This window comes from Thermobia domestica, chromosome 2 (genome assembly GCF_964235325.1).
Source record: "Thermobia domestica chromosome 2, izTheDome1.hap1.1, whole genome shotgun sequence".
Classification (NCBI taxonomy): Eukaryota; Metazoa; Arthropoda; class Insecta; order Zygentoma; family Lepismatidae; genus Thermobia; species Thermobia domestica.
Window position 1 is genome coordinate 192630477 of NC_137455.1, and position 20859 is coordinate 192651335.

General features: G+C 36.7%; 1 protein-coding gene across 3 annotated transcripts in view; it reads right to left on the reverse strand.

Annotated features, from left to right (window-relative positions):
* The window catches only part of hop (tyrosine-protein kinase hopscotch), a 79550-nt gene that overhangs the window by 42279 nt on the left and 16412 nt on the right, over positions 1–20859 (reverse strand). For all 3 annotated transcript variants that reach the window (XM_081748359.1, XM_081748360.1, XM_081748361.1), the window contains exons 4-8: positions 17272–17391; positions 14861–15021; positions 10618–10749; positions 4506–4633; positions 281–493 (exon numbers count right to left, since the gene is read on the reverse strand). In XM_081748359.1, the coding sequence (XP_081604485.1) occupies positions 281–493; positions 4506–4633; positions 10618–10749; positions 14861–15021; positions 17272–17391 (754 nt within the window). The remainder of the gene's footprint in view (positions 1–280; positions 494–4505; positions 4634–10617; positions 10750–14860; positions 15022–17271; positions 17392–20859) is intronic.

Genomic DNA, 20859 nt, shown 5'->3' on the forward strand with positions numbered 1-20859 from the left:
AAGCCAATATTGCGTTCCCATATTACGCAGGTTTTTTTTTTTTTTTTTTTTTTTTTTTTTTTTTTTTTTTTTTTTTTGTAAGTGCTGTTCAGATCATTTTATCTAGTTTTAGTTTGAAACGCTTTGGAATACCTAAAACACATTAGGTTTTATCTAATACAGACTTACCTTTTAATATTACTAATTTTTTTAAACCTACGACTTTTAAAAGGATGCGTAGCCAATTAGTTCTCAACAAGACTACTTAAAGTATATTAAAGCAATGCATTTTCATACTTACCAAGTACCATAAAGCTGTTGCAAGATACGTGCTTGCTTCTACTAAATCTACTTGTCTAGTATCTTGTTTATGGTCTCGTAAATATGCGTCCAATGGTCCATATTTAATAAATTCCATCACCATAGAAACTGGGTTAAAAAGCGTAACACCATACAGTCTTACCACAGTGTTTGATTGCAAGAAGACCCACTTATTTGCTAACTCTAGGAAATCCTGTAAAATAACAGATTGCACTATACCAACCACACTAATATTTGCTTTGACACCACAAGAAATTAATCAGTATATACACGAGACATTTCGAGAAACTGTAAAAACAAGGTACAAGGTAACCAAAAAATTCTTGCCGTTTTTTTACGTTCCATTAACCTTGCGCTCACAGAGAGCAAACGAAATGACGCACATGCATGCCAAGTGATCGGGAGTTAGTCTGACTATCGACCTTCAGTAATACAGGCATGTTGCGCACACACAGCAGTCAAAAGTCGTCCAATGTTGTAGAGAAATGGAAGTATCGAAGCAGCTTGTTCGCGAAGTTTGTTGTGTAACTTTAAAGTGGGTCTGTCAGCTGCCGTATCAAGTCGCCGTATATGCCAAGTATTTGGGGAGAATGCCGTGAACGAACGCACAGCCAGGCTTTGATTCCAGAAATAATGTTCGGAGATGTGAGACTTTCGGATGAACTTCACAATCACACTTGGACAATCACATTCATGTGCTGGATGACGAGGCCCTGAAAGCAGCCATTGAGGAGGACAGTGATGAACTTGCAGAAAGGTTCCATGTTTCTCCTGAAACAGTCAAACTGTACCTGCATGGGAGACGGAAGTCATACAAGTTAAGCAAGTGGATACCCCACACATTGTCGGCAGTCAACAAGGAACAACAAGTGACTTCCTATTTGTTCTTGCTTACTCTGCATCTGAACACATCCATCTTTGATCGCTTGCTCACTAGTGACGAAAAGTGGGTCCTCTATGCCACTTTCAAGCGTACCAGACATTGGTTGTCGTCACGTGACCCTGTTCCTCATATCTGAAGACCACCTCTGCACCCACAAAAGGTTACGCTCTCTGATGGTGGAATTGTCGGCAAGTGGTGCATTACGAGTTCATTCCACCTGATCAGACCATCACTACTGACCGTTACTCTCAGCAGTTATAAACGGTGCATTGGCTTTGAGGCAGAAGGAGCAAGCACTGATGAATCGCAAAGGTGTACTGTTCCTGCTCGACTATGCAGCAAAAAGGACCAAGGAGACCCTTCAGCAACTTAGCTGAGACATACTCTGCCATGCACCTATTCACTGGACCTTTCGCAAACAGATTACCACCTGTTTCATTCCCTCGACAACTACCTTCATGAGCGATCCTTCGCAAATGAGTGAGACATGCGGAACGCACTCAATGACTCTTTGCATCCACGACCACCGAGTTTTGTCACTAGGGTATTGTACAGCTGCAGGATGGTTGGATGTTTGATGGAGATTGCTTCGAAACCTAAAGGTACATGCTCTTTGTTTATCAGAACGGCAAGAACTCTTTTGGTTACCTTGTATTATAAACAATATTAATACTGGAGTATGTTCGATGTTACTTTATCTCAATAAGAGATTATTCGATGTAAGTATTCATTAAAACTATAATTTAAACATGGTTTGCTATAATGTAGGGCTAAACTGCTGCAGTGGTGAGCACTCATATGAAATAAATAAAGTATTTGAATTCATTTGCAGTATTTCAAGATGAGCAATTTACTATTCACAATAATCTACGAAAAGTTATATCTTAAAAAGGAGATTATTTTACTTCGTTTTAGAAATAAAATCAACATACGTTCTTGTAAGGAATTTTACTCCTGCTGCGAGATGTTTTCGTGATTGGTGTTGGCCACTTGATAACGCTTTTCAGGAGAGAAAATGACGCGTGCAGATACCTCGACACAAATTAACTTGCACTGACAGCGCTCGGAATGAAAATACAGTGTATGTGCTTCAACTGATTATTCATTATCCAAGTTCTATATATTGTTTATCGTGTTTTGTTTTAGGCCAATAAACATAACAGAAAAGTACTGGTTATGTTCGTTCCTCTTCTCATTCTCTACGCTTCTATTTCTAAATTTCAAGAATCTATGGAGGTCATCTTCAAATTACTTGTCTTTAGAAGGAAAGAAAAAAAAATAAAACTACAGGTAAATTTGGAAAGTCTATGACACAACAACAAGCTATATGTTCAAATACTCTTCTAGCTTTTTCCCATTCTGACAACAACAGGTAAGTAACCACTTTAAACTTTTGAGGGAAACTTGAAGGCAATATGTAAAAATAATATTGTCATCCCTCGTTTCTCAGGGTTGGTTCCCTGTTCTACATTTTCAAGCTGACTATAAAAGTACTATACAATGAGCTTTTATGTTTAAACAGATAATCGTGAACATTAGGAGTGTTTAAAAATGTGGCGTTGGGAAGGATCAGAAACGCAAACATTTCAACAAATTTTACTCAGCTTCAAGAACTTAAATTTTGTATCTAATAGAGATAGTCATTAACTGCTACTAGCTCTCCTCGCTGGTCTAGTGACTGCCGCATGTACTTTTGATATAGTAGTTCAGGATTCGGTTCCCGGTAAGAGAGCATTACAATGTAGGGTCTGTAGAATGATTTAGACCCTACTTTAAACTGTAGGTCTTCTCTATATGACATCTCTGAGACAAACCATGTAATGACAAATCAGCCAAGAATCAACATACGAACCAACAGAAACTATCGAATGATAACTTAAGCCTTTTCTTTCTTGAAAAAATTTACGAAACTAAGTAAATTATGATTAGGTTATAGTCTGCAAGATTCATAAAAATGAGGCTCTATAAATAGCAAGAATAATAAAAACAACACGAAGAATAATTCAGTAAAAACTACAACACATCAAATATAACAACGCATACTTGTTAGTTCAGTACGGCATGTTTCAATGAAACAATAAGGAAATAAAAAAAATGAAATGAAATCTTTAGTTTTACGTCCAACGGTTATGCCGGTTAGGCTAAAGGAGACGGTGATGATGAGAGATGAGTGAAAATGGTGGAATGAAGAAAGTGGGAGGAAACGGAAGAATCCCTAGAAAACCCACGAGCACGGTATTTGTCCACCACAAAGACCATACGGCGCAAGCTGGGATCGACCAGGGACCCAAGCACCGGAGGTAAACGCTCTACCACTGAGCCACCGCGCCCCCCAATAAGGAAATATTTCTCGAGCTTAATTAATTTGTTACTTCTAAATACTATTGTAAATACCTTAACAGAAATGCGCGGTTTACATACCTAATTATTTGAACACACTATGCTAACAGAAAACAAATTATTGCATGTTTCTCTCTTATTCAGGAGTGTCATGTACCAGTCAGTCATTCATTATTCAAGTAATTTGTAATTATCTACATTTTTGTAGTGATTAACTGGATTTTGAAGAATTCCGTCTATTATAAAATGTATCGGTATTTTCTTTTGGTAAATAAGTAAAGAAAAGGAATTCTATTTTAAATACTGATCTAATTAATACCCATAGAAACTTGGAATGACCAACTCCAACATAAATGCAATCCAGGACTTCCTGTACTTCTTTTTCTTATCCAATTTAAAGAATACAAATGAAATTCCTTTAGACTTTCATGGCTCTTGATACAACACATTTTTAAAACTAATGTAGTATTATTAGGATTCTAGAATGTGTCACTATTTCTATAATGAATCAAGTAAAATATTAACTGGTAATTCATTTTAAATAAATACACGCACGTAAACAAAACAAGTCATTCTTATAAAATAATATGAGATTGTTAAATACAATAAACATCAAAACCCAGTTTAAATCCATCTTTATTAATTACATTATCAAAGCAAAACACAGCCTGAGGAAAACAAAGCAAAACATACAACCAAAGCAAAGCAAAGTACGATAGTGGAATAATTTTAATGATCAAAATTTTAATTCCTAACCTTATTTATTTGAGGTGGAGCATTTTTCTAACAGCTTAATTGCGTAAATGTTTTTACAACACCATTTGCTTGTTAAAAGTATATATAAAAAACTTGTTACTACACAAATAAACAATATACACTTGGATCCACTATTCAAATAGTATTCTGTGAATGAACTGTTGGACTATTATGAATGTAATGATGCAAGAATAAGTGTTTATAGTAAATAGTAAATTTAACTTACATTTAAATGCTCTTTACAATATTCTTGTTTCAGTACTTTCATGGCAACTTCAGTCTTTTTTCCTTTTGCTATCTTCCAAACACTTCTATAAACTAAGTATTTCCCAGTCTTCTTTCCCATCTTCTGGCCTGGAAATGTATTAAACAGAATCCCACTTAATACGAACCTACTTCTACAGCTGAAAGAACTGACAAGTGAGAAGACATTCTGCATTAATATTTCATTTGAAATCCTCTCTTATCTGAGGCAGAACGACTTGCAATGCAAGCTAACAAAGCAGAAACTAATCACCTCTGAAGGAACACTTAGCAACAGGTAACGTTCTATTCACTCTTCAAGAACCGCACAACTTACATATATCTCATAGAAACTCCACAACGTTCTGAATGTGTACAACACTAATGCGCAGGGTTAGCTTTCGAAATGTCGTTAGTGTACATGGATGTCCTTGTTACTAAGCAGTTTTACTTGCTATTGCAAGTAGTACCACAGTTTTACAATAGAATTTAGATCTCCGTTGACTAAAGTGATGAAGCATGTTTTTTTATGTCATTCAGGCAGTTTTAGTTACATGCTCACGATAATTGTCGCCTTGCAATTTCTGATGAAGGATATTTCAACTTGAACTGCACACAATATCATCGTTCGTCCTCTCGTCTTTAGTGTGGAAAACCAGGTTAAATTTCTGATGGGAATATGAGATTAAAACCACCATAAACTGCAGGTCAGTGTCTTTTATAGTACTAATGCTGAAAATAGACGTGAAACTCCAAACATAAAATAAAAGTGAAACGCACTTTTCACTGTTAACGTAAGCTAGTCGGAAAACTCTCACTATTATGGACTTATTCAAAAAATCATCAATCATTGAACTTTCATCGTTTTTACTGCCAGAATTTCAAAACATAGAAGAAAAAAAATATTTTTGTGTATTGATACCTACTATAGCATAATAATGTACAAATTTATCAAGGAATATGTTAATTTAAAGGATTAATAAGAAACAAAATACGTCATCAAGCAACCCGTACTAATTATTTTAAAAAGACATTAAAGACAAATTTACTGTTTTGATTAGATATGTATAGGTTTTTAAAACTATTTTCCTATTATAAAACAAATGTGCTTTGCACTTAGTATTTTTATTTCTATCATTTCCGGATGTTAATTGCTATTAAATCTACATATAATGAGACAAATAGGCGAATGAGAAGAATTTAGGAAATTTTTGTTTCGTGTAAATATGGTGCAAACCATCCTTTTTTGACAGTATTTTTGATAGACCGTAGTTTTGGATTTATGTAACACAGTATTTGTCAATATTGCACATCCTTTGTCAAAGGACCTATAGTTCTGATATATATTCCATAAATTTCACTAGAACTCATTTAGCTGGACAAAATTGTACATGGTTCCTACTAAGCTGGACAAATCTATTTCCATGACTTTCCCTGACCTTTGGCAGGAAATTCCCTGACTTTCATGACAGGTGTCGGATGACGTTGACATAAATGAGAAATAAATAACAATGAATATTTATGTGAAAACATTTATTCTATAGAGACAAATAGTAATCAATTGCTCAACGTACATTCCACTTACCATAAAAATCTGAGCAACGTCTTATATTGTGATCATTAATGGCTGACAGCTGAAATTCGTGTACAATTAATGTTAGAAAAAATATATTTTATAAAATTTCCCAACTTTCCCTGATTTCCGTTCTTTTTCTCTGAGCTTCCCTGAGCTGCACTATTTTTCCTGAGTTCTTCTTGACTTCCCTGAGCAGCAGGAACCCTGTTGTATGGGAACCATGACAGTTACTCAGTGAAACTGATAATGAAATATATTCTCGCTAAGTTCTTTATTGTGACACTAGTCGAAATACCCATTCTTCGCATGGGGGGAGGGCTGTATTTGGAAGTCAACGCCTGCGGGCGTATCACCATTCATCTACGCCTGCGGGCGTATCACCATTCATCTCAGTGACCGCGAAAACTATGAATTTGATACTAATATCGGTCATTTTCTACTACTTTTACATGTCCCGGTAAACGCTCCCCTCCCCTCTGAGACCCCTGGTTCGAATTTTGAATAAAACGCTTCGTCTTGGCCTGGGACCTGGACCAAGGTAACCGTGACCAAAATCTGGTAACTCTCGGTCCACTCGTCTGTTCCCCAGGCCGTACAGAGTCAGACACACAAACAAACTCTTTATTTATTTTAGACTAGTGGGATGATCATTCATAATACAGTTAACGAAATATAGCCTTAAAACTAACATTTAAATTTGAATTTTTGTTTAGTTGAAGTATTGTCCAAAGATAAGAAATATATCAGTCAACAGATCACATCGAGCTGAACAAAATGATATTTTTGTTTGAAATTTCCATGTGTAATTTCAGAGAAAGTAAAAACTGGACTTATGGCACTAAAATCTATGTTGTTCATTGCCAATAATACCTGATAGTTTTTATTTAACTAGAATAAATTGTTATTTACGCACTGTATGTGTAGCAGATTGCACCTATTGCTGTTTGTTTTTCTAACAGTGTTCTCTGATGCGTTTGCTACTGTCTTTTTCAGTATTCATTTCTGTCACCTGTGAAAAACCGAGCAGGCTAAGGGCCTGCTTGCGGTGTACGATAAATACTGAAAATTGAATAACACAATCAAGAATTGAACCTACTACCTCCAATATCGAAATACTGGCTGGCTTTACAAAACTATCTACTAAAAGACATTGGAAATTAACAAAAACAGAAAGTAACACTTTTTTTTTTCTTTTAATTAGAATTTAGTTACCTTTCACTTCGATTTTCAGTCAGAATCCGTTTGTTCACTTTCTGATGTGATCTCTTCAACTTCCACTATGAAAGGGTAGTGTCCGCGTCATCGAAAACATCACAGTTCCCGATAACTTTTTTTGATTTCTTCTACATGTTTTATGAAGTTAATCCACTTTTTACTATTAACGCTACCATACACAGATCGCAATATTTGCAGTAGTTCGTTGATAGGCCATTCTTTAAGGTTTTGCGCTGCAACTTTTCGGTTAATTTCCAATCATACTATCTCGATAGGATTCAAGATGCAATGACTGGGAGGGAGTCTCAATACTACGTGACCGTACGATGCCGCCATTTTGTCAACAATGAAACGCTTTTCGTAATTTTCCTTTTGTTTAATTATTTGCGGGAGAACTAGTTTAATTGACACGAGAGTAGGGACTTCAATATTATGTGATATCATAAAAATAATTATGGCTCCTTTGTTCCACGAGGAATTAGATTTGGGATCAATAATCCGCAAGTGCTACGAAGCATTTTCACACTTGGTTCTTCTAAATGCATCCGAACAGAATTTAGGAACCAGTTTTCAAAACTGTCTAAAGTCACTGGTCGATGGAAGTCCACTGAGGCATCGACTATTTTCTTCTGGGTTACATAAAGCGCATCTTCAAGAATACTAGAACGTCCCCCACAGCCCAAATTACAATTCTCGCTCCTTTCTTATTCGAAGCTGCAGTCGCATGATTTTCAGTGTCGTAAGACCAGTTCTTCATTTTCCAGGTGTGAGTTATACCAAATTTCATCTATATACAAATCGCAATAGCCTTCCCGTCTCAGTAGTTGAACTTTCTCCAGATATCGATACCGTCATGCAATAATTTCCTGGGATTCAATTCTGGCAAGTTTTCTTTCTATAGTTTTGCCCATGCTATCAGTTTTGTACTTGAAGCCCATTCTATGCAGAAGTCTGCTTAATGTTTTTCTGCTATATGGGAACTCAGAGTCTGTTCTGGCTGTCTTTTGCTTCATAGCATGGGCTAGTTGTCTCTCGTTGGTGCGTCTATTCTTATAAAATCCGTACGTATTGATACGATGCAATAAATCTCTGCAGAAGGTGTCAATTTTGTCACATGGATATTTTGTTCTCGCTACATGTTTCTTTGTGGGAGTTTTATACTGGTCTAAGTTCACATGACAAACTATCTTCACGGTATTCTCACTGATACATGTTGCCTCACTCACTAATTTGCATATGCTCTTATAAAGTAATATACCACTGTTACCTTCCAGTATATCACGAACAAAGCGTCTAACATTCTGCACAATTAGATCGGTCTGATTGTGAAATTTACCCCCTTCCGATAACACATTTTCCTTCTTTGGTGTTTTCTCTCCAGAAATATTTAGAGCAGTCACTTCGTACGACGTTATTTCAGCTCCTGAAGATTCACCAATTAAATACGGTCTGAATATGTTCGCCATTACTTAACAAAATAAGTAACAAACACTAAATTAAATAATAATAATAATAATAATAATAATAATAATAATAATAATAATAATAATAATAATAATAATAATATCATACAAAATAAAGAATGAATGAATGAAAACAACAAATAGTAAATCACATAGAAACTTTTGCTCACTATGTTTTCACACGCAAACTGACCAAAACCTATAGATATTAATGAAAGAGGAAACAACAGATTATATTAACACACCATATTTTCTATAGACGTGAATTCAATAACGCACAGAGAGTGAAAAAGTGACCTACGGGACCGGGACTCGAACCCGGGACCTCCGGCATACCGTGCCGATGCCTTAACCATTACGGCACCCAGTCCGCTTTCCAGAACAGCCATTCATTCTCTCAATCTCAAGGTCGGTGCTCTCTACTCAGACCACGTGGGTTGTACCACAGCCCCCTGCTGAGATTGGACAGTCCCTGTGTCCATATATTGAGCAATTATGACGGTAGTGATTTCATATAGACATTAATGAAAGAGGAAACAATCGATTATATTAACACACCATATCCTCTATAGATGTGAATTCAAAACCCAGCTTTTTGAAAAACAAAAATATGAAGAAAGAAGGTTAAAAGGAAAGGAACTGAGGCAATATTGGTTTTCAGCAAGCAGGAGGTGTAAATCTCTACCATTTGTCGGAAGACTAACATGGGAAGGTTCTGAAGACTCCCAGAGTTACTAGAAAGAAAAAGCTCCCTATCCATGTCCTGTACTACGTTTAGCGTTCCTTTTAGCATAGAAGCTAGAAGCTATATAGGACGTGGACCTATAACCTAATGTAGGATCCGAACACACAAGCTCCCGCCGGAAATCGAACGCGGGTCTCCCGCGCCAAAGACAAGTATGCTAACCTCATACTAACTAGGGAGCTCTAACAATAATACAGAGCAAGTTCAAATAGCATGTAAACACAAAGGCCAAGAGTGCAGTAATCGACTTGTACTTTGTAACTGACCACAACGAGTAATTTCTACAATCTCTTTCGAGTTGAGTTGAATTTCAGTTTAGCGTTCCTTTCAGCAGCAAGGCATGAGAGACGTGGACCTACTGATTAACGTGGAATCCGAACCACATGAGCTCCAGCCGGGAATCGAACCCGGGTCTCCCATACAATCTCTTTCGATTCTTCCCAATTAATCAATAGGTCAATTTTTCACGATCTATTCTTATTGCCCATCACCTACACCGGATTAATCCGAAAATGAACCTAAAACGTTCAGTTCTTGTAAATATGAAGAAATGTCGAAAGCAGAGAATTTTTGAGATGTCAGAATTTCTAAGCTTGTGACAGAGAACGCATTTCACAGTTGCGTCTGAAACATATTACTTTTTTTTTTTTTTTTTTTTTTTTTTTTTTTTTTTTTTTTAATGATGTACGAATGCATTATGGTCTTTGGCCTGCTTTTTCTCTACTCTTGCAGCACGGACTGGTGTGGATGATGGGTTTTTTAAGGTACAATCGTGATACCCGCATCTACTGACCTAAGAATCTTTAATTTCGAAAAAAATGTTTCTTCAGGTGCACTCATTCGAAATAACGAATGAAATATATCTACTGAAACGAACAAAGAAACTTTTTTTTAATTAATCTCTTCACACTCGAATGAGTGAGTTACGTCAAGAATGTGTATTAGGTAACACTGTACATGATATTTAACTTTCTCATATTACATACTGTATGCTGCATAATTTAGAGTTTTATTACTTTTTTTTTAACAATAGGACGCTTCAAATTCCTCAATTTTAGCTAATTTCTTTACATTAGTACTAGATAAGGAATATTACCTCTATATACTTGTATAGTTCGACTGTCAATACACTGTGGTGTTCCAGCAAACACTCCAGAAGTGAGACTTCCACCAGTAATTTCTTCTATTTCTTGTGATTCAGGTTGACACAATAACAATGGCGACTTATCTGAAAGTTAGTTAACAAACATGTGACTTATACACATATAATGAGGATATAGACAGTACATTACTGATTATATATATATATATATATATATATATATATATATATATATATAATTAAGAAACAATTTATCATGGAACAAATTTCAACCTACATAGGGTTTATCAGGCATTACCAAAGACTGATGTAAAACTTACACTACACTAAAACATGCAAATATAATTCCAGTGTTGGAAAAAGGTAAGTTATATTCTTCATGTTACTATGTGACGTTCATTATAATGTGTAAAATTCTGCGCTTCAGAAAAGTACTGACATATCCAAGATGTAAATATTTCACGTTTTCATTTACGATGGTATCTCATAATCTTATTTGGAGTCAAAGATTGGAATGCTGAATATCATACATCGAAAAGACTTTTGTTATGCACAATTTACAACGTGATAGAAAAGATAAGACATGCTATATCAATCCGAAAAGCAAACAAAGAAAAGAAGTTTCGATTAGAGACTTCCCTGCATGTTACAATAAAGTTGTGAATCGTAGCAGGTCACCGCCTTATAATTACTAATATAACAGATTGGATACATTTTACAAGATAAATATAGTACTACCCTTTTGTATTCCTAGTAGGTTGTAGTAATTGCCGATATTTCGGATACGTTTAGCGAATACCCATTTTCAAGGACCACAACAGTTTTTGTAGTAAGATCTTCACATTCTTTGTGCTTCAACATCAATAAAAATTTCTCAATTTATACGAAGTAACATGTTTTTTATGAACTAACGTATTTTTGAAAAGCTAATATATTGGCGACCTTACATTTCCACCCAAAATATTATGTCCCCCTCACAAAATTATGTTGATGTAAATGTGATAAGCGCACTTAAAGTTATTAAAGTCTAAAATTGAGAAGATATTTTATGGACACCCGATATATTTATATATATATATATATATATATATATATATATATATATATATATACAGGGTGGGCCATTTTAATTAATCCACGGAAATATCTGAAAAATGATAAAACATAGAAGAAATGTTTCAAGTACACGTTATGTATTGCTAAGGGGGAAACCCAATTCCGCCAAAAGTATCCCTCTCCGCCCCCCCCTAAATGGGGGAAACGGGGGGTAACTTTGAAATGTCAAATGGGAACATGGGTCGAGTAATACCTCATTCGAAAGGTCTTGGAAAACTAAGTAACGCTGTACCAAAAAATGTTCCATATTGTGCACCGGTTTCAAAATGGCCGCCATAATATGGTTCGGAAACTCCAGTACCCGTAGTGTGAAAACCATGGAAGGTAAATGAATGGAACAAAATTGAAACGTAAATATCATAGGGCATATCGAACGGTGTGGTCCCTGTGATCCCAGTGGCCTTCCTCAAGGGGTCTTGTGGGCTAACTTCAAAATTTCAAATAGTAACATGAGTCGAGTGATACCTCGTTCGATAAATCTTGCAAAAACTAACATATTGCAGGAGAAAACGATTGATGTGAAATGGCAGTGTTCTCAAAAGGCCGCCGAAACATAGTATCCGTGTCAGAGAAAAGGTTTAGTACCCGTAGTATGAAAGCGATTGCAGATAAATCAACAAGAGAAAAACTGGAGTAGCTAACTGACGTAAGGCACATCGAGAGGTGTTGTCGGGGTGACTCCAAGGGCCAACTGAAAGGTATCCGGGGCCAACTTGAGAATTTCAAATAGCAACTTGAAGCGAATAACATCACGTTACATAGACAAATGAATATCAAACAGCTTCTGTACGAAAATTTTCGACATGAGACACCGTTTTCAAAATGATCGCAAAGACATGGTGACTGTGTCTAAGAAAACGTCTAGTGCCCATAGTATGAATACGGTTAGACATAAATGAAAATAACGAAAATTAAATAGGAAAACCACGGAGACGTTCCAAGGCTCGAGAATAATACAACAGAGATAAAAATATTAGAGTAAAATTGTCATAATGTATAGAGAGAAATCCAAGTCCTGCAAAATAATCTCTCTCTGCGCTCTGTATGTGAGTGGGGTGTAAAGTAAAGTGAAAGTTCAAACGAGAACTCTACTTTAATTCGTAAATTAAGGCTAACCTTACAAATAGGTATGGTGTGGTTGAAACATTTGTTTGTTAGGATGACGCTGTAGTGACTAAAAAAAGAAACTTTTATGCAATGCGTGCTGGTTGTTCAGAAAGCATTTCGGGGATATACGTATACACCGTTTCGCCCCTCAAGCTCACAATATGACATGAATGCTAATAGTTAATCAAAATGTAACTGTGGCCATCTGCGTTAACTTAGTGCACCAATTCTCTGTGCATGAAGTCTGCCTTCCAAACAGCATTGGGTAGGTCAAGCGTACGCCCGAACCGTTGTCCGGTCGGACATTGAAATTTTGAAGTTAGCCCACAAGACCCTTCAGGGAGGCCACTGGGATCACAGGGATTACATCATTCGATATGCCCTATGATATTCACGTATTTCAATTTTGTTCCATTCATTTACCTTCCATGGTTTTCATACTACGGGTACTGGACTTTCCGAGCCATATCATGGCGGCCATTTTGAAACTGGTGCACAATATGGAACATCTTTTGGTACAGCGTTACTTAGTTTTCCAAGACCTTTCGAACGAGGTATTACTCGACCCATGTTCCCATTTGACATTTCAAAGTTACCCCCCGTTACCCCCATTTAGGGGGGGCGGTGAGGGGTACTTTTGGCGGAGTTGGTTTTCCCCCTTAGCAATATATAACGTGTACTTCAAAAATTTCTTCTATGTTTTATCATTTTTCAGATATTTCCGTGGATTAATTAAAATGGCCCACCCTGTATATATATATATATATATATATATACGTATACGCATTATATTAGCTTCATGACGCTTTAAAGAGCCGCCTTTTCATGTCTTGGTCTTGGCCTTTAATTAAGCAAGCGCTGGATGTGTTCCTGATGAACTTCCAGCCACGCTTCTTGTATGCATCGATACTATTTGCCGAAGGACCTTGACGAGCAATGTGCCGATCAACCATATCGTACGCATGTTCAATAGACGACGTCGGGCGACCATGCAGACCGGGTATTGTGGTGCTGAAATATGGCGTCCGGACACTTCTAAGGTTACCCTTAATACAAAGCAGCCGAGAGCGCGTTCTGTACACAATGGACCCCCAAGTTATACACCTGGTTTTCAGTCGCTATGGCCTTCGATCAATGCATGTTAGCAAATTGCTTTTATGAAATTAGAGTCTAAGGTGTATGCAGGTATCAATGTAGGATAGGTTGAAGCAGAACTCGTTCGAAAACAAGTTCGTTTGCCACTAAGAATATCAGGAACATTGCTTACTCTTTCACTGTAGCCTGAGGCATTTGTGATTCTAGGCTAACGGAAGCAAACGCATGCATGCCTCCAGTGCAGCGTTCAGCAACAGCCGTTGAACCGCGCGCAAATAAGTCGACACCAATTATCTTGTGACAGCGTTGGGGACGATGTTTATGGTCTGTCACAGTCATGGAAACAAGATGTATGTCATTTAATGGTAGTCACACTGCCCGGTTCACTACCCGATCGTCACTGCGAATGGTTCTCTGCTTTACATGGCTAGAGTCAGTCAAGCATACTGAATTCTGAATTAAGGATAACTACTGGATGTGAAATATGTCTTACACAGGAAATAACACAGATATAATAGTTTGCGAAACTTCGGTTGTAAGTATTTTTCATACTAAAGGACTCTTCACAACAGCTTATCTGTCGCTATTTTAGACCACGCTTCCTCATACTTTAAGGACTCTTCACAACAGCTTATCTGCCTCTATTTTAGACCACGCCTCCAATCTATCTTTGATACCTAACTTAAATATGCTACCAAGAATTCCTTACTTGGATCTCGGAGTGCACTGGTCGGTTCATGTTCCCATGTGTCTGGATGAAAATAAACATAAACAGGAAGATATTTCATATCAATAACAGTTCCGTTAAATTATGTTCGAACTGTATGAGAAGAAATAAGTTAAGAAATCCAATAGTCATTCTAATACATCTGTAACAAGTAAACGTATATATTGCCGACATATTCATAAACTAACTTACCATATTCAGACGGAGGAAGGCACTCAACTAAAGTTAACTGTCCTTCTTTTGATCTATGCATTGAAATCAGCTCTGAAATGGATGTGTATTTTTCACCGTCTAAATTAAACAGGAAGGTCTGCTCATCTATTTGGTCAATCTTGAAGGTTTTAGGTTTTGTACTACACAAGAAAGAATAAAAGAATATTACAATGGAAGTGAAACCCAATGAGAAGCAAGAATTAAGATAAAAGTACACTGAGTAATATAAGATCTTTTACATAATAAGTATTTAATTATATGCACTTCTTCTCTTGACAAAATACATAGTGCTACTAAAGACATCACATTTTTAGGGTCTAAAGTATTTTTAACGATAAACGAATACACTAATAAAGTCAGTAAAGTCATACTCAATGCTAAATCAATTTGTTTCCTACTTATCATCATCTTAAATCTTAAGTATGCAGCGTCTTAAATGATAGTGAAAGTGATTCTGCATCTACGCTTTGATTATGGACGATTCCGTTACATATAAGGGTTAATTGTCAGGATAGAAACAAGAATCATAATACTGATTACAGATACAATACGTATGACTTTGTTTAATAATATATCACACCGCAATGCCTTCATTTAATGGCACTCGAGCTATTTTGTCCCGGCGATTTTTTTTTTTTCCCCATTACTACGGTAATACTAGTCATTAGGATTGAGTAGAATCTCTGACCTCGTATGTTCTGCATTTTATAAGATAAACATAAAACTGAAGAATGTGCTTGTTTGCATAATGGATGAATCAAATAATTTCAACACTACCGGCGTCAACAAAAGCTATAATTACGATTCTAAACAACGTCACTCACTGTAATTACAGTTCCTCCAAAGGATTATGCGTAAAAACATCAGACTGACACATGGTTTACGTTTAATTTCACGGATATATTTCCTTATCCGATTGATCCATATTTTCTTTAACGTTTCTTTCTTCCGCAGTTTAAACAAGAATTACAGGTTTTCTTTCTTTCTCCATAACATCTGTATATCAGTGAAAGCATAATTATTGTAACTGTAGTATTTGTATAGATATCCAACTAAGTAATGGCAGATTTTCACACGGTAGCATTGCACGCTCTCCCTATAACTTCCGTAGCTTACTGGTTATTGTTGTTATAATTAAACGGGAATGTCAATAAGAACAGGTCACAAATGGGAACCTCAAACAGCATTATATGGGTCTCTTTGCTTAACGAATTTCAACTGGGAACAAATACTAGTGAAACAGGAAGAAAAATATACGAGGCATTCGTCAGGGATATGGTAAATGAGCGGGCTTCACAATGGTAATAAATTTAAGAAAGGCACTTTTTCCGTTCCTGACACATCGCTTACAGGGCTATGGACAACAAAACAATTAGGGCGGCTAAGGCCAGCAACATTACCTCGTCACGGAAAGGATCTGTTTCTGGAAAGAGTGCTGACATATGGTAAGAAGTGAGTTCTTTATATTAGCCCTACACAGCGAAGTCACTGTTTTGGTCATATGAACTTACTCCCGAACAACCAAAATCACCATCACATCAACAATGGGTTATGCTGTGTTTGGTGGACTGCTTAGGATATCGTAAATTCCAAATTGCTGTCACCTAGCCACACGATCAATACAACTACGTACTGCAGGTAATTAAAATGTGTGCATGAAAAATGCTGGTAAATCGTAAGGGTGTCAGTCAGCTATATGACACGCAAAACCACATGTTACTAAGATGCCCCAGATGTCAGTATCATCATTATCTGACTTGGCTGAGAAACGCTTAATCCATTCTCCATATTTTGGAGTGATTCGACGAAGTAAGACGCACTGGAGGACTTCTTTATTTCATGGTTTGCTGAGTTCTACTACCCAAAGGAGATAGATTATTTTGCTGATGGAGCTATTTCTAATTTCTCAGGACAAATGATGTCGGAATTAATTACATATGACCAATCCACAGCTGCACACAGAAAAGGTTATATATGTTTTAAAACTCAAACGTAATGTTCAGTTAAGGTCTCAATTTATTTCCCTCTGTAAGCATTTAGTAAAGATTTCACGCAGTACACTAATCAAGATGAAACTTAACAAATTTCCCTTAACTTTTCTCATCTCTGGTTCGATAAGACCCTGGTTCAATCCTAGGTCATGCAAATTTAATGTGGAGTTATACCTCTTCCTCTCACATTCTTATTCCACCAACTCACATATAATCATTCCTCATCCGTCTCCTTTAGCCTAAAGGATATAACCTTGGGACGTAAAATGAAAAACGTAATGACGGAGATGTTCTATTTAAATTGATAGGTGTTCCTATTCTTAAATCATATACTAAGTATTTACTTGAAATATAGATTCAAGTAACCCATTAGATTTCATTAACAATATTCACAAGTACCTTTTTTCAACGCAGACATCCAGAAAGTATGAACCATACTTGATTTCACTTTCACGTAGAATGAAACAACCTGGTTTGTTGCCTCTCTTATCCTGCAATTTGCTGTACGAGAATTCTCCACTAGAAGTAGAAAAAAATATCAGTAATACAAACATGATGCACAACACATGAAATAATTACACGAACGTACAGCCGGAAACTCTTAATTTCCGAGAAGATATCGTTAGACTTACACATGTACAAGCACCAAGAGAATACCTAAACCCCAATAAAAGGCCCTATCCCCGATACCTAAACCCCATCGTAGAAGATATTTAAAATGGCCACCTTTAAACTAGAGACAGTATAAAAGCATCCTGGAGTAAAGTCAGTGTATACTGTCATACAGATCGACCACCTAGAGGAACTACGGTAGCATCTGTTATTCGATCGAGGAACTCCGTAAGAACGTCAACCTTCACCTGACTTAAGTGTTTCAAGCAAATACTGTAGTCCAAACTGCAATGCTGTGAAATTCATATTATTCGAATCCACTTTATACTAGTCCTAACGTCAACTTGTAACCCTTTGGTATGGAAGACCTGGGTTCGATTCCCGGTGGGGAACTCACGTGGTTCGCATCCCACGTTAAGCTGTAGGTCAACGTCTCATATAGCCTCGCTGCTGAAAGGGACGCTAAACTTAAATTCAAATCAAATCGAACTTATAACCCACAGCCCTTTAGAAAAAAAGTCAAAAACATTATGTATGTATTTCTCTTGCCTTCTAGAACGTAGATCTTTATTAGTAGTTTAGCATTGCCATCTTGCAAAATCTACATCTAATACCATTCATTACCTTAGTGGACGTGACTTTTATTGTCTCTGAAGTTCCCGTTGCGAGCCTAGTCTCTAATATTTTCAATAACATGCTAGTACTTGATTTTTCTGTTTAAGTACAGGGCTGTTCAAAAAAAATGTTTATACACTTAAAATAAATATTATTGTGGATATTACAACAATACAAAGGGAATAGTTACAACACAAGCACAGTTACTTCGTCCAGTTACAATAGCTGCTAGAACTGTAAACCACAAACCTCCAAATAATTTTGCGCACGATACTCTACATTCCTGGTGACATCTTCCCGGGTAGCCACAGGGATTGCTTTACAGGCCATTTCAATTTCATAGTGATTGTGGCTTCTGACTGTACACTCTTTTTGATGGTCTCCCACACGTAAAAATCAAAGGAGGTTAAAGCAGATGAACGTGAGGGGTACTCAATTGGGCTCCTTCATCCTATTCAACGCCCAGGTATAGTGTTATCCACGTAGATATGCAAATGTGCATGAAAGGGTGGCGGGGCGCTATTTTGCTAAATAAGAAATAGATCATCATTAAACAAAATCCTAATGCATAGTAAAATTGATGTGTACAGCATCTCAAAGTAAGCATAGTCAGTGACCGCACCCTGAAAAAAGGATGGTCCAATTAATCTCCCTGACGATAGCTTAGACCAGACATTACGTCCTGGAGAGTTGATTGTTTCCTCGACATAACCACGTGAATTTTCGGTTTGCATACAAAATCAGCATCTTCTTCGAACTGCGAAAGGAGCCATTCACAAAACAATTTTTCTGTTTGGGTCATCCTCATTCAATCCGTATAACAGCTTTGGAGTGTAAGCTTCCTATTTTTGCTGTACAAAATACGCTTGTCTTACTCACCTTTGTTTCACGTGAATATTGTTATACTGATTTGTATGGTGAGCGTGTAAACGCTTCAGTTGTGACTGTGCGGGCATATCCATCATTGTGCATATCCATCTTCACCTCGACAACAATGAACATCTAATACTTCGGAGGGAAGTCGGAAGTGTTAGAAACGGGCAGCTCCATTTTTTTTTTTTTTTTTTTTTTTTTTTTTTTTTTTTTTTTTTTTTTTTTTTTGGTACGGAATAATGTGTGATGTGTGTATTTCGTCACGGTATATTTCACGTTTTCTTCACTTGGAAGCGTGAAAGAAAACATTGCAACATGCGTTTTCCCGAGTACGAGAAACTGTGCTGCTGACGATCCTTAACAATTCCGACATCGCGCCAAAGGATTCTGTGTTCACTGCTATTAAGGCTTATCGTTTGCCTACTTTGAATCAATCATAAAGTTACAGTATATCTCAAAATTTGGGTGATGGCATGTCTGGGAATTTCACCCTGTATGGAACAGCCTGTACACCCACTAGAAATTAATGAAAACTGGATTGGGATTGCGCATGCGTGACTTCCTTTACGCTGATAAGGACCACCATCCATAGTTTCTGGAATTCGAAATAGGGCCTACTGAATTTTTTTTTTTTCGCGATGTTGGACAGCCCTAGCTCTGAAACTATGCACTTTTCGCCATAGGTCCATATGAACTTTTTCTCTTATTTTGATGTAAGGAATCACCTCTTACAGTTTGCCAGTATAGTTCATTAACACCCAGTATATGTATATGTATATGTGAACGCCTGGTCCAATTAATACCACCATATAATTGATTCTTCTGTGTTTGTCTACATTATTTAACTTTCTTTACTTATTGAAAACAGCAGCTAATTAGATGAGTTGGAGTATGTCTGGCATCACCAGCAAAAGAACGATCATTGTAAATATGAAATATGGAACACTTCCGAGCAATCTGGGTTAAAAGTGATTTATGTTTTAGATAAATAAGCAAATGTTTAGTAAAACGTGTATTTCCCATTCCATAACTATTGTGTATGATAAATTGTGACTGAGTTAAGTGATTTGTATTTGAACAATAACATTTTGGATTGTAATGCCTATTGTGCTCGGTTATGTAAATGAAATACTAATAAAACGGAAAAAGAATCATAAATAAACATATTATATAAATTGCGAATGTGAGTTTATGTCTAATCGCATCACGCAATAACTACTGAACCAATTAAAAGGACGTTGGCCCGATTACCAACCTTAGGCCTCCCGAGGATTATATAATATTAAACTACATAAAATGTATATCCTAAGAGGAACCGGGGAATGGGGTTCATAATTTATGCAAAAAGTTGAGCGGTGACATGTAAAAATAATCGAAAACGACCAATATTAGCATTTCAGATAGTCTTATAATGAAAATAAAAGTATCAACAATTGAGGGTTGGATATTTGAACGATGCCGACCACCAAAGTCCTCTGATTAGGAATAAATGTCGAAGAATGAGTTTGAGTTTCAGCAGTAAGGCTATATGTTACCGTTTAATGTGGGATCCGAACAATATGAACTCCAGCTGGGAATCGAAACCGGGTCTCCCATGTGAAAGGCTAATGTCGACGAAGAGAGAGAGTGAAGATAAAGGAAGGGAAAGATTAGTATGAGGAAAGAGCAGAAGCATCTGCTATAAGGCGCCAAATCTGGTGCCTAGGGAAGAGTGAGAGTTAGACTGTAGGACGTCGTTCTCATAAGTATTTTACTACCACTGGCAGGTCACTTGCTGTAACGAAAAGCTTCTATGCACCATGGCCTTCCACTAACCTTTCTGCCTTCAAGTACAATTTTTCTGATTTAATACCGTCCATAAATCGTAGTCTCCTTCGTCCCCTCCTC